The sequence below is a fragment of the Triplophysa dalaica genome, chromosome 18 (assembly GCF_015846415.1).
Source record: "Triplophysa dalaica isolate WHDGS20190420 chromosome 18, ASM1584641v1, whole genome shotgun sequence".
Classification (NCBI taxonomy): Eukaryota; Metazoa; Chordata; class Actinopteri; order Cypriniformes; family Nemacheilidae; genus Triplophysa; species Triplophysa dalaica.
The window spans coordinates 15,497,075-15,511,761 of NC_079559.1; the positions used below are offsets into that span (position 1 = coordinate 15,497,075).

At 40.4% G+C, this 14,687-nt stretch overlaps 1 protein-coding gene across 7 annotated transcripts in view; it reads left to right on the plus strand.

Moving 5' to 3' along the window:
- Positions 1 to 1,411: 1,411 nt before the first annotated feature.
- iqsec2b (IQ motif and Sec7 domain ArfGEF 2b) overlaps positions 1,412 to 14,687 on the plus strand; it is a 63,047-nt gene continuing 49,771 nt past the window's right edge. For all 7 annotated transcript variants that reach the window (XM_056773163.1, XM_056773164.1, XM_056773165.1 and 4 more), the window contains exon 1: positions 1,412 to 3,020. In XM_056773163.1, coding sequence (XP_056629141.1) covers positions 2,587 to 3,020 — 434 coding nt within the window. In that variant the 5' untranslated portion in view covers positions 1,412 to 2,586. The remainder of the gene's footprint in view (positions 3,021 to 14,687) is intronic.

The following is a 14,687-nucleotide window of genomic DNA, read 5'->3' on the forward strand; positions in this document are numbered from 1 at the left end:
TGTTTTGGGACCTGACATTCCAGTTGGGGCAAAGATACTCTGATTGAGGTTCTCATCCAAATTTTCCTGTTCTTCACAAAACTTATCTAAACCCTGACAGGGAACCAGGCATTCCAGGATCATGATGTAGTGCAGTAAGTGGTTGTTTCAAATGCAGAATGATGGGATAAGCGTTGATGCGAACCGTTAGAGCCACCCCAATGGGCATCAGACCCTGGCCTTCCTGCAATATCTTTGTTAAAGGCAGAATTCTGAGGTACGCTGACCACAAATATAGTTTGGAAACGCTTGCACTTGGGGTCATTGTGTGTCCTTGTGCAAACCAAATTTATATTAAATAACCTCAACAGATTGAAACGGAAAATCAATCAATCAGGTATTTCGAGGTGGCAACCTACTTTTTCATCTAGTGAGATCAATGTAATGCCTTTTGTTAATTTTTTTTTTTTTCAAATTTTCGTAGTATTTATGCAATAATTCATATTTTTATATTATATTTTTTACTTTGTATTAATTCATAGTGCCATCTAGTGGGAGTTAAAAAACTCCTTCTGTATAGCTACCGGCCTGCATACTTTAGTTTCAGCCCTGGCCCACTCCTTAACACACCTCCCTGTAACTTTCAAAGAATCTTGAAGAACTCGTTCAGCTGTGTTTGTAATATTTTGGAGTGAACTAGCCATGAGTAAAATGATGAGTCAAACTTATGTGTGTGCACATGTCATTTCTGCCGTAAGCAGTAGGTGGCAGCAAAGCACATTGAAAGTGTTAAAGGACGTTCCTATGAAAACCTTTTTTTTGAGATGCAGTAAAAACAACTATAAAGTTCAAATATGATTTCAACATGCACATCATATTATAGGTCGTTTAATTGTGAATCAGCAATAAAGTTTAATTCGAGAATTTATGGAAATGATGATGGAAAATTCAAAAGCAACCTTCTCACAGTGCCAAAGCGGTTGTAATACATAACCCGCTCGAGGAGAGATTAAAAGCATATAGCTTGAAGATGATTGACAGCATAAATACCAGTTACCACTGGCTCACTGTTTATTGTTTTTTCATTGCATTAATTGCGAATAAACAGTTTACCTTTTTTAAACACTTAACCCAAACTTCCCACCAAATAATAATGTATTTGTAGCTATTAATACAAAATGAGAACAATCGGTATTGTAAAAGATTGCAGTAACATACTGTATAGTATATTTTGTGGAAAATATGCTGTCAGAGTTAAAATTTTGCAAGGACACTATTGCAGATAATTATTATAAGGATTTTTGTTGTTGAGGTCTTTCTCTCTCTCGTATTGAAAAAAAAAACTTGTGTGGGTTGAATCTGTGACGAGTGCAGGAGAGACTAGTTTAGCTCATATCTGCCCAGCATTCGCGATCGGATCTGTCAGGTGAGAAACACGCTCACGAAGCCGCGCGTCCACGCGCTCATCTCCAAAGCCACCGCGCAGCGTCAAACTGTGAAGAGTCGCTGACTGTGGGGATCACAAAGGAGCGCTGAACTTTAAAGAATGCGAGATATAAATCTTTAAAAGTCTGTTGTGAATGGCAAGATAAACGTCTTTCAACGACGTTACTGTTTATACTCGACGGGCGTTGGGTTGCAGATAAACGCGCTCATTTTACGAGGGAAACGGCAAACCGCTCGTGATGGACTGAAGGCGTCACATAGAAACTAAAAATGGGTTGAAGAAAAGAAAACGTCGATAAAGAGAGGTGTAGGTAGGACATTTAAGATGTTGAAAAACATGGAGCCATGTGTACATTTTTGTTTTGAAACAGATATTTGACTGGCACTCTGGAGGAGAGCCGGAGCGCGTGCATGTGTAACGTTACCGAATCTGAATTTGTAAGAATTTTTCTTGTCAAAATCGCTCATTATTCAATTTTTTCTCTGAATGAAGACGGTTTTGCTGTCTTGGGATGTCCGACACTACAGTTGTGATTAAGTTTTGACTGGTTGGATGTGACTCTTGTTACCACTTTGCGTTACCTGCAGAGATCCATTCACTTGTTGTACAGTATGTTGTCCGTCTCGAGCCATACGGTTTTCCAGTGAATCCAGTGAATTTCAGGGATCACGTGTCATTTTTTGCTCCTGTTGTCATCTGTGCTACCTCAGTGTTTTGGAGATGTGTGTAGCACAGCAGATCCCAAGATGAGATTTTTACATTTTAGGGTGGAAACAGCAGAAAGGATGTCTCTACAGATGCCATCCTAAAATATTCTTTTGCTGTCACGTGGACTCAAATCTATATATTTTTTTCATGCTGGAAGAGACACATGTTGATACATTTTTTCATCCTTTAAACTCCTGAGATCTGTGGTTGCCGCCCATGTCTGAAGGATTCATGGATACACTTCTCTTGTAACATTAAAGTGTAGTTGATCAACTACATAAACAACACTGGTGCTCTAAAGCTTTCTTTCTGCCATGTCAAAGCCGTTTAAGTTATAACACATAGGATAAAAGATAAACAGTTGTATCAAGTCTCTACCCACACCTTCAGTTGTTTGATCTCCCCCCCACTGTACCCATCAGGTGGGGGGGGGGCAGGGTAAACCCCAAACTATGGAGTCCAACCCAGACAGCCCGAGTCGGGCTGTGGAGTATCTTCTGGAGCTAAATAACATCATTGAGAACCAAGCCAAACTTTTAGAGACGCAACGCAAGCGTATTGAGGAGCTTGAGACGCAGCTAGACCGTGTCAACCAGGAGAACCAGGACCTACGGCAGGACAGGAACACAGGAACCGAGAACTCGACTCACAACCAGAGCTCGAAGTCCGGGCAGCCGTCATCGCTACCGAACCACAATGCCGGAGGTGTGCATCAGAACATCAGCAGTAACGCGCCCTCATCCACGGTGCCTGGTCCGGCTCGACAGACGCACACGAGGCTGACCCGAGGCCTGTCGTGTGGCTCGGCTCCTGTTGAGAAAGAGAGGGGGAGACTGGAGAGAAATGACAGCAGTGGGACCAACAACACGTCAACTCTGCGTAAACAGTAAGTGCCTGTGTTCTTGAGTTGAACGTTAGGGTGGCATTTTTTTTCTGTGGTATCCTTTTGTGGTTAAAGCCTGGTCAACAAAAAGTGGACAAGTGGAAATGTGATAAACTGTGTTTAGTATTTGAGTTTTTATTTAGATCTGGCTGAGATTATAGAACACATTATGTGGGAGTGTTGCCTGCAAATCTGTTTGTACACACATTGGTGTGGTTTTTTTTTTGCACAAACCACTGCAACCTTTTTGCATCTTTGGAGTTGATATGAAACACCACTCACTTATTTGTTTCCTTATTCTCTTGAGACAATGTCCTTCCTCGTATTTTCAGATCTGAACAAGCAAACACATTGAATTTGTTGGTGTGGTAAAGGTTAAGTATTCTGCAGATGTTTTTCTTCTGCATCCTTGAGTGATACAGGCGTCAACAAAAGCAGCATCCACAGAGCGCCAGACGCAGCGTGTGTCTTCTTCTCTGCCTTAGCAGGCTCAGCCCGTTACCCCGGCTCATATAATTATGTTTGCTCGCTCATCGCCGCCAGCTGCAGCACAACTCCCGTGTTCTGCATTCACACGACTTGAGAGCTCTTAGATCGGCTCATTTTCTCCCTCGTTCATCTTCGCTTGTCTGAAACTATTGACTTGAACAATCCATCAATCTCCTTTCATAATGTTGAATCATCATGTTGAGAAAAAGGGGAAATGAAGCCAAAATAAACTGGGCTTATTAGAGGGAACACAGTTTAGTGGGAATACTGTGAGAAGTGCTCTTTGTGCAGTTCAAAGCTCAGATTTGGCCCAATAATTCTCATCTACTGCAGTCTCTAATTGGAAACATTTCGATTGGGTTGAATGTTTAAATGCCATTTTGTGTTTTATTAAAGTCACAATGGAGTGCCAAAATTGGGTGGCTGTCATTACTGAAGGATGATCTTCACATTTATGTTTGATAGTCTGATTTATCTTAGCAATTCAGTAAAGCAGTTCAGAAAAGCTGCATAATTCCCATAAATTAAGAATATTATTTAAGCTTAATTTAAGGTTTAAATCTTTGTTAAATACAGAATATGTTTTAGATTATGTCATAAAGTTATTGCATCTAATTTAGAGTTATGGCTCTTACATGTATTCCAAACTATTAGAAAGAGGCGTCGATTTCGAGTTTTGGAAGAATCATTAAATAAAATGAAATAACCAATACAAGTAAATGTGTAAATAAACTAATAAAACAAAACCAAAGAATGCTGGGAAATTTAAGTAACGGTGGTCCAAAAGAACTTCCTGTATCAGTTTTTTTACATTTCACAAACGTTTGAACAAAATACAACTAAAAGAACATCATAACCGCATAAAAATGTTAAAGAAACATCTTTTTCAATGATATATGCAAGATTTAAAAATAAAATAAAACGGGAAGTGGTACTGGACCAGTGTTCACATCTGGCAAAGTGGTCTATTAAACAAGCGCAGCGGTGGTTTTTTTCCTTCTTTACTGTGTGTTAGTTCAAAATAGAATTTTACATTTGTGTCCCTGGATCACAAAACCAGTCTTGAGTAGCATGGGAACATTTTTGGTAAATGACAAAAATACATTGTTTGGGTCAAAATTAAAGATTTTTCTTTTATGTCCAAAATCATTAGGATATTAAGTAAAGATCATGTTCCATGAAGATATTTTGTAAATTTCATACCTTATATATATAAAAACTTTATTTTTGTGGATGACCTGCCACAGTGCCACTGAATAACAACAATTTTCTCAATATTTAGATTTTTTGCACTCTCAGATTGCAGAGTTTTAAACGATTGTATCTCAGCCAGATATTGTCCTATTCTAACACCTCATACATCACTAGAAATCTTATATATTCACATTATGATATAAAAATCTAAATTTCAAAAAATGTGCCCATAAGAGTGGTTTTGTTGACCAGGGTCACATTTATGCCTACTATTTAATCTAATGGCTGTTGGAGAATTTATTTGATCGGCATTAAATTCAAATAGTATTTATCTCTCTCTCTTTTCATCCTGCTCCTCCTCTGCCTCTCTCCCATGGGGCCATTAGTCATTAGTAAGGAACACATATTAGTTATTTATGTGGGCGTAAAACACAACACTGATTGGTTGGGCAGTTTATTCCAGTACTACACAGATCATAGCGGAGGCAGCAAATCAAACGTTTCCATTTTTGTGTGGATTTATTTAAGCTCCTCTAATAACCACCTTCACTGTGATTTTAATTACACATTTGCACTAGCGTTTAGCGCCTTTTGGATGTCTGACCTCATTGACCTCACCGGTCTGTTCTATCAGCTGTGCTGACTAATGGTTTTTATGGACATAATTCATTATATTTTGAGAACAACACTGTCTTTTGGAGTTACATGTACAGGGGCGAAGTTTAATTATCAGCACACACAAAAAGCAAGACACAATTGAATTGTGTCTTTTGCCTGTCGGGGCGAGGCTAACTGTCAGGCTAAGCTAAGTTGTTGCTAGAGGTCAACGTAATGTAATGATATTACCACGGATTCTCTGTCATTATGCAATATTACATCACTTTAATGAACATTATAAATTTTAATAAATAAATTAAATAAATTATAGAACACAGTAGTAAAAGGAATATATGGTCTGTTGTCATACATATGTGTTAACTATACGGACTATCACTGGATCTGCACCGGCTTACTTACACACTTTCCTGCACTCCTACACCCCATCAAGATCCCTGCATTCAGCAAACCAGCGGCGGCTTGTATTGCCTTCTTCCTGTTGGAACAATCTTCCTAACTCTGTCCGTTCAACCACATCTCTCACAACATTTAAAAAACTACTTAAAACCCATCTCTTCTGTGAATACTTGACAAAAATAAAATAAAAAATTACACTAAACCTTTCTCTCAACAGGTAGTGGTCTAGCTTTTGTTGAAACCAGTAACTTTGTATTGGCACCTAATGTATTATGGCTCCTGTATGACATATCGCTTAATGCTCCTAAACTCTTTGCAAAGTCGCTTTGGATAAAAGCGTCTGCTAAATGTCTAAATGTAAATGTTAACTACTGTCAATAATGTTTGAATTTAAACATTCCCCAATATATTGATGATAGCATAACAATTTCAAACAATTATATTGGCCAAAAAGATGTAAATCCAAACAATTTATAGTGACCTACTGTTTCAAAAAATGGCAAGGTAAAATAGGATGCCAACTTATTTAAAATGAAAAAAAATTGTAGTCTTAATTTTTACTTTTCGTTCAGTTTAATACAATTATTTTATTGTAGGCTATAGCTGCTTGCTGCAGAGAAAGCATACTATTAAATAGTGTTTAAACAACAGGTCCTGTGTCACTGTCTTAAAGCGTTTTTTCTTTCATCTATTTCCAGTTGTTGGATTTTCAGGTTTAACTTTCAAACTTATTAACTTTTCAGCTAGATTCCTTTTAGTGCGGAGGTAGAGCTTGTACACAGTCTTTATCTTTTTTGCATTATTCTGTAGGAACAGAAGAAAAAAATTTGATGGGGAACTATGGCCATTTTGTTTTAATGACTCAATATTCCCTGAAGTAGGGGTTCTTTGTAACGGAAGGAAGGAGACAGGGTCTGCGTGGCTGGTAAGACTCTTTATTATTCAAAAGATAAAAAATACAGTAAAAGTAAACAATAGTTAATTATCGCCTCCTGGCGCATAAGGTTTCTTTCTCTGTTTGCGGTATATGTCCTGTCAATACCGCTTCTTCTTCAGCCAAACTCTCTGACTCGACTCTCCCCTTGTGCTGGGATTTATCCTCTTCCCGCCAATCACTGTAAATACAGACAGGTGTTTCAAATCGGTCTTTTACCTACTTATTTCCCGCCGATTTCCTGTCTCTCTCTCCAGACTCCGCTAGACCACGCCCCCCTTGCCACATACCCCCCCTTCCCGACTCAGGCCGTGGCCCCATCCGGCCTGCAGGTCCCCCCCACCCTCCTGGAGAGGAAGTCGCCTACTACCATCTGGGTCCCCGGTCTGTGGACCACCTGGGTTGTAAAGAGGGTGAACTCCTGGCCCAGGAGGTAATAGCGAAGGGTGAGACATTGTCTCCCTCCTCGAGAGCTTGCGACTGATGTGCAGCACTGGCCGCTCTGCTCCCTCCACCTCCTGGGACAGGACCGCTCCTAGCCCCCTGTCCGTTGCGTCCGATGGGCCCTTGAAAAGAAAGGGGAGAGAGAAATCAGGAGCGTGCAATAGCGGGCCCCCACACAGAGCAGCCTTAACTTGGGTGAAAGCCTGCTGGCACGGCTCCGACCATTGGACTGGATCTGGTGCCTTCTTTTTAGTGAGGTCCGTCAGGGGGCTGGTGAGGGTTGAATAGTCCGGCACAAACCTTCTGTAATAACCTGCCAACCCCAGGAATTGCCTCACCTCCTTTTTGGTCTTTGGGTTAGCCGTGAGTCCCGCTCCTCTCAGCGAACCCAAGACCGCATTTAGGTGCTGCATTTGCTGCTGCCAATCATTACTATAAATGACAATGTCATCCAAGTAAGCAGCGGCATATGCGGCATGTGGACGTAGGATAAGGTCCATGAGATGCTGAAAGGTTGCTGGGGCGCCGAATAAGCCGAACGGAAGTGTGACAAATTGGAGTAATCCAAACGGCGTAGTGAAAGCTGTTTTTTGTTTGGATAAAGGAGATAAGGGGATCTGACAGTATCCTTTTGTCAAATCCAACGTCGAATAAAAAAGAGCCGCACCTAGCCGATCAATCAGCTTGTCAATCCGCGGCATTCGATATTCATCGAATTTCGACACAGCATTCACTTTGCGATAGTCCACACAGAATCGGACTGAGCCGTCAACTAGGCCAACACCCAGGGGCCAGAGTGTTCGGTTGAGTTTTTCTTCCTAGCCCGAGATCATCCTCCCGTCCTACCACTATCGCCAGCATCACTGCGTCCGCCTCAATCCATTTTTTAAGGAGGTTGAGGAGGTATAATTGATGTGCTCCGTTTCTGTCTGGTCTTACCACCTCATAATTGAGGTCCCCTACTCGTTGTGTAACCACAAAGGGTCCTTGCCACTTGCCGAGCAATTTTGAGCTGGATGTTGGAAGCAATAAGAGGACTTTCTCTCCCGGTGTAAATTGACGTAATCTGGCGCCCCTATTATATTGCCGGCTTTGTCTCATAGAGAACCGCCCCAAGGTGTGTAGTTTTGTTCTCATGTCCATTACATACTGAATTTTGTTCTTGCTAGCGGTAGGTCCGTCCTCCCAAGTTTCCCTTAGGACATCTAACACCCCACGGGGCTTATGTCCATAGAGCAACTCGAAGGGAGAAAACCCCATGGAGGCTTGGGGAACCTCGCACACTGCAAATAACAAGGGCTCCACCCATTTATCCCAATTTTTGGCGTCCAATGCGTCCGCCACGCTTTTAGCAGGAAATATTGCAGAGCACCACTGCCTCAGGGTTGCATAGTCCACAATGCCCAATGCAAAGCGGTGCCCACCACAATGGTGCTTTCCGAGTGGCCGGTGGGTTTACCAGCCCGGCCAAAAAAAACGGACCGTTAAGTGATTCAGTGTTTCGTTATGCCCCAAGTGTCCTGCCATCGGATTAGCATGAGGGCCTGAAAAAGCATTTCCGGCGGCTCTTTGGAATGACCAATTGTGCTGTATCCTTCTTTGACTGAGTGTCTTGGGTCACTCGATACAACCTGTCCTTTATCATGGCGAAATATGGATAGTTGAGTGGCTGTGCCGGTTGGAGAGACCGCCCGTCGATCGTGCGGACCTGCTCGAACGCATTTTTCATCGATTCCTCTCGGCACTCATCCAGGGGAAAATCATTGCAAGATGAGAGAATCCGTCTCTCAATCGCGCTCCGTTCCCTTGAATCTGTCGTCGAGGGTCCCAGCTCCTCCTCTCCAAATTGCGCAACCGCCCCTCTCTGCTCCTGTCTATCCCCAGAGACACCCGCACATAAATACCGTAATAACACACTAAAATCCGGCCAATTCGTCCCCAAAATCAGCGGATGTCGGAGGTGTGAGTTAACAGTTACCTCAACTGTATGCTTCTGTCACCTAAATTTGATCACCAGGGCGACTAAGGGATAGCTCACCACCTCCCATGCACCACCTCCCCATTTACCTGATGGCCCGTATCCAATGTCGTGGCTTGAATCAAGCCTGGGTGGATAGAGGTTTGGTTACAACCTGAATCCACCAAGGCCTGATAAGTACCCCCCTCAATACTCACAGGTATTTGGTACAACCCAGCCTGATCAAGGGCGGTCCGCGGGGCGTCTGGGATTCCCTTTGTCACATGTGGTCCCAGTCTACAGTGTCCTGCAGACAATCATATTTGCTAAATGCACTCTGTAAGCACCTCAACAAACAGGTGGGCCTTCAAATCTAATGTGCAAACAGTGATTTCTGTATACCTAGACTTACCTGTGAACATACAGTCACATTATTCTGAATTGTAGATGGTTATCTGAAATCGAGATTTAAACTCTGTAAATCACTGCTTTAAACTCTTTAAGACATTTACACAGCATTGTATTGTAATACATTTTATACAAAATAAAAACAAGGAATGTATGTTTAACATTTTTGTACAAGATATCTTAATAACCCTTTTCCTTGCTTACTGTTTGAATAAATTTGAGCAAAGATAATTATATAGTATTATTTTGTTTATTTGAATTAAAACAGGCTTTATGAATATATTTGAACACTTTATGCTTTCTGCATGCATTGGGTCATTAAGGAATTTGTTATCTGCAGCGGTAGTAACACAGTTTTGTACATTTGAGGTTTAAATTCTTTGCAGGTTTTGCAGAAGATGGCAGTAATGCACCAATACGATGCATGTCAACTGCCTTTAAACAGATAAGAAGAAGAAGAAGAGCACCAATCACCGTTCTCTTTCCTTAGTGGATCGATTTGATCAAAGCTTGACTTTTAGGGCTGCTGAATATAAGCGTGCACACACAATTATATAAACTAGGTGGACCTGACTCAAATAATCAGATCACATCTTCAATTTACCATTATGGAACTGAATTAAGCGTGACTGATGAGTTCGGTTCATTCAAGTTAGGTGTTGGCTTTAATCGCTGCTTTTCTTAGCAGCCTTTTATGGAACAGCCCTTGGGACTCATTCACTGTTTACAGCCATACTAGGGACAATAAATACTATGGGAGTCAATGGGGGATGACACCTGTTTGGTTACTGGCATTTGTCCAAAAATCTTCCTTTGTGTTCAGCAGAACAAAGAAATTTTTACAGGTTTGGAACAACCTGAGGGTGAGTAAATGATGACAGGATTTTCTTTTTATGGTGAACATGTCCCTTTAATAATGCCTGCATTCCACTCTGAAGTGATCATCCCTATTCCCCAATCCCTTGGAAGAGCAATGCTCTTACTGTATAACTCTAGAGGGAGAAACGCAATTGTATATCTGAATGTGTCTGTTTAAAATTACCTGGCAAAGGGAGCAATAAAAACGTCTTTTCTATTTATTTGGAGCAACGTTTTGTGTGGCAACCTCTTCCCGAAAAGCCCTTCAGAGGGCAATACATCCCGTTTGATATGCACCGAATGATGTTTAAAGATACCACCAAAAAATACTGGTATGAAAAAGATTCTAGCACGCCATTCTCTGCAAATGAGTGTAAAGAAAATGTTAAATGCACAAGACAGCTTCGGACTGTGGATAATTTGTGACAAATATCTTTTTGCATTATTTGTACACATCCATAATGCAAGATTTGCATAACACGAAATGCAAACTAAAGACTAAAACCAACTATAAAAAAGTGTCATGATTATTTATACCTCAGTGAATTTACCAACAGAAATGTATTCAAGCTACTCAAAGGTCAACAAGCGGTGGGATATTTCTTGTTTTAAGCCACCAAAAGTAAAATTTATGGAACACAAGTATGTTATTTTCATTAAGAATTCAGCATACACATCTCCATAAAAGTGGCATTAAAAGTGGTTGTAATAATAATGCATTCAACCTTGACTTCATTGAGTTACTTTTAAGAGCACTTTTCCACCCTCAAGGTAGTTCTTTTCTTTACAAAAGCATGAAGCGTGTTTGTCCAGACATCATTCTGCTCTCTGTATTTCATCTTGTCCCCTTTTCGCACTCATCCCTCACATCCCCAGCATCCTCTACTCACTGCTTCAGGTCAGAGGTCATCCTTTATTCATTTCTTCACTCTCTTTTTCTTTGGCTCACATTCTCCCTTCATTATTTTCATCCCCCTCTGCGTTTAAACTATCACTCCTCTTCCTCTTTTTTCTCTCTCTCTTTTCATGTGTACCGCCCTCTCTATGGCCAACAGATGGAGAATCAGTATGTGTGTTCCAACGTTTCTCTTTTAGAGTCGAACATGCTGAGAGAAGGTCTCTCTCTCTCTCTCTCTCTCTCTCTCTCTCTCTCTATATCTCTCTCTCGGCCGATCACTCTTTCCTCCTACCCCTCTACCGTTTTAGCTCTGGTGTCTCCATATATTTAGGCAGTAAATAAGTGTTTATCCCTCCTTCTGGTTTTCTCACTCTATATGTGTGTGTGTTATGTATGGCAGAAGGTCATGGTTACTCAGCGGGTGTTAATTATTGACTTGTGCTGTGCTTTTAGAGCTCAGACACCTCAGTCATCCAGTCCTGCTTCAGTGCCAGGAGTCTGATGCTCATGTAGTCCAACTAAACTCATTACCTTTGAAATAACTTTGAGCATTTGTAGTACAGTATTTTCAATATGAAATTGACCCTGTTAATATTCTGTGGTCATATTATCGTCATTGCAGTTTGTATAAAAACGGAAGTGTCTATTTTGTATTTTCAAAACCAATATATTAAATATTGCAATGCACTGTTAAGAAAATGTTTACTAGTATCTGCCAACTGTAGTTTGTAGGTACAAGCTGATATTAAACTGTACCAATATCCTAAGTGTTATAATCATTACACTTAAATTCAACTACATTTTTTTTGTTGAGTTTTATATAGACCGTTCTTCTGTCTTCTTACTTGTGAACAAACTTATGTTTTTCAGCTTCAGTGTTTAGGTGGTCATGAAATTACATTTTATCGGATTTTTAAAAGAGAGTTGTACTGTGAATGTCATATTAAAACATACTGTAATTCATAAATCGAAACAATAACCTTACAGGATTGAATCAGATTGAGCAATGGGTCTCACTGTAAAAGGCTGGTAGACCTCTGTGTGTACACAACAAGATGAAGTGACAAATCAAAAACCATGCCATGTTCACACAACATTAATTTTGACTAAGTATGTGTGAAAGTCACCCTTTACAGTATGTCCAAATTTATTTTTTATATATTTTTATGTTGTATATAAATTCAATAATATTTTTTACACATTTGGAAAAACGTATTCTCATGATTCTCATGTGCCGCTTTGACTTTCATATGAAATGCATTTCTGTTGAAATGTAAAAAATGGGATGTAAAAACACAAATTTAAACAAAAAGGTCTTGCAGGAAGTTTTGGCACATCACATTAAGGGCCCTATTTTAACGATCTGAAACGCAAGTGTCAAAGCGCGAAGCGCAAGTAACTTTGTGGGTGGGTCTCGGCGCTGTTGCTATTTTCCCGGCGGGATAAATGGCTCTTGCGCCCGGCTCAAATCTAAAATGGGTTGGTCTGAAGTAGCTTCATTATTCATAGGTGTGGTTTGGGCGTAACGTGAAATAAACCAATCAGAGCGTCATCCAACATTCCCTTTAAAAGCAGGTGCGCAAGTTCCATTATGGATTGCTATTATTATGGCGTATTTACCAGGCGCAAAAATATGAGCACGCTCAACTTAACTGGTAAGTTGAAGACTAAGGTTTTTAATGTACTTACATTATGGTAAAGGTGATTTCACAGTCTTTTTTTTCAGTCTTTCGTTTTTCAGTTTCAGTCGATTTTTTTTCCTGGTTCTTGACGGACAAATCAATTTGTCAGATGTCCTTATATACGTATATGTCTTATTGCCACTATTGGGCAAACAGGTCTGATCCTTAATTACTACAATTAGCCTGAATAATTTGTAAGCTAGATTTATGCCTATTTTTTCACATCTTCGTGGCACACCACAATGAATTCCGTCATCTCATGTGTTAATATTTTTTTAGTGTAACAATTTATGATTTGCAAAAATAACTGTTGCATCTGTGTAGATTACATGAGCAAAGTGTATGCGCGTTGTGCACGCTATACATTATGGTCAAGCATGTGCCCTTAAAATAGCATAATGTACAACGCGCAACGCGCCACTGACTTTAGACTAGGTTTTTTCTGGTCAGTGGCGCAATTGTTTAATGGAACAGCAAAATAGCACCAGGGATTGTTTGCGCCGGAACACGCCTCCTTTTTTGCGCTGAACCGCCCAGGGAGCGCAAGTTCATTCACTAGTTTAGCGACGTGCTTCTGTGGAGGGAAAAGCGCGCTTTGCGCGGGTGCAAAATAGGAATGACACATGCGTCGGTGTACAAAGTCAATTGCGCTGGGTGCAAGATAGGGCCCTAAGTGTGAATTGTCTGGTAATCTTTGGCTGTGCTTTGAAAGGTCAGGAGCAAACAGAGTCAAAGTTGACATAGTTTAAAATGCAATAAGAAGAGCAGCGTGTTACATCTCTTGACCTGCGTGCAGTGTGTTTAATCTCTGTAGCTAACGCTTCGCTCCATAAACTTCAATGCATTTGAGGAACCCTTAAACGTGGCATGAGCTTTACATGATTTGAATTTGCCTTTGCAAATAGAACTGCAGTAGTTACAGCAATTACTAGTCGCAAAGGTCGTACCATCTGGTGAGAGAATTTTCAGCAATTCTGTGTACCGCTTTTATGGTCGTGTCACCAATAGGGAGACGTAATAATTAGGTATTTAATTCAGGTGATTGAACATTGCATCTAAGTCACATGATGATCACACATTAAATGTATTTTATAGGGAAAGAGGAGCATGTCTATAATTGTCTAAGTGCATCAGGTGTATAAATTGCTGTTTATTACACATCTGCTGTCAGTTCTTAATGCTTCATATTCCAGCCTGTACAAAGACTTTTCTTTTGAAAGTTAAAGAGCCATAACCTTAAAATACCCTGCCTTTTTGTTAAGGCTAATTGTGAACTACCACTCAACGCAGAATAGGGATTTCTTGGCTCATTTAATACATTTAAAGGAACACTGCACTTATTTTGGAAATAGGCTCATTATCCAACTCCCCCAGAGATAAGAAGTTGAGTTTTACCGATTTGAAATCTATCCAGCTGATCTCTGGGTCTGGAGATAGTACTTTTAACATAGCTTTGCATAGATCATTGAATCCAATTAGACCAGTAGCATCACGTTAAAAAAGAGTTTCGATATTTTTCCTACTTAAAACTTATTCCTTGATGCTTTCTATTTACTGCACATCCAGAGTCATCGCATTTACGTAAATTTGTAAAATTGTTTCTATGAATACTGTAAGGGGAAAAAGATGATCATTTCTCATATAATTGTCAGAGTGTTTGTAAACACTGATAACAAACACTGAGGGGAAGCTAACGAGAGAACCAGAGGGGCGGGGCCAAAGACGAGACACGAGAAATCACATGGCATGTTTAATACAAACAATGCCGTGTCTTTCTTACACTAGACACGTG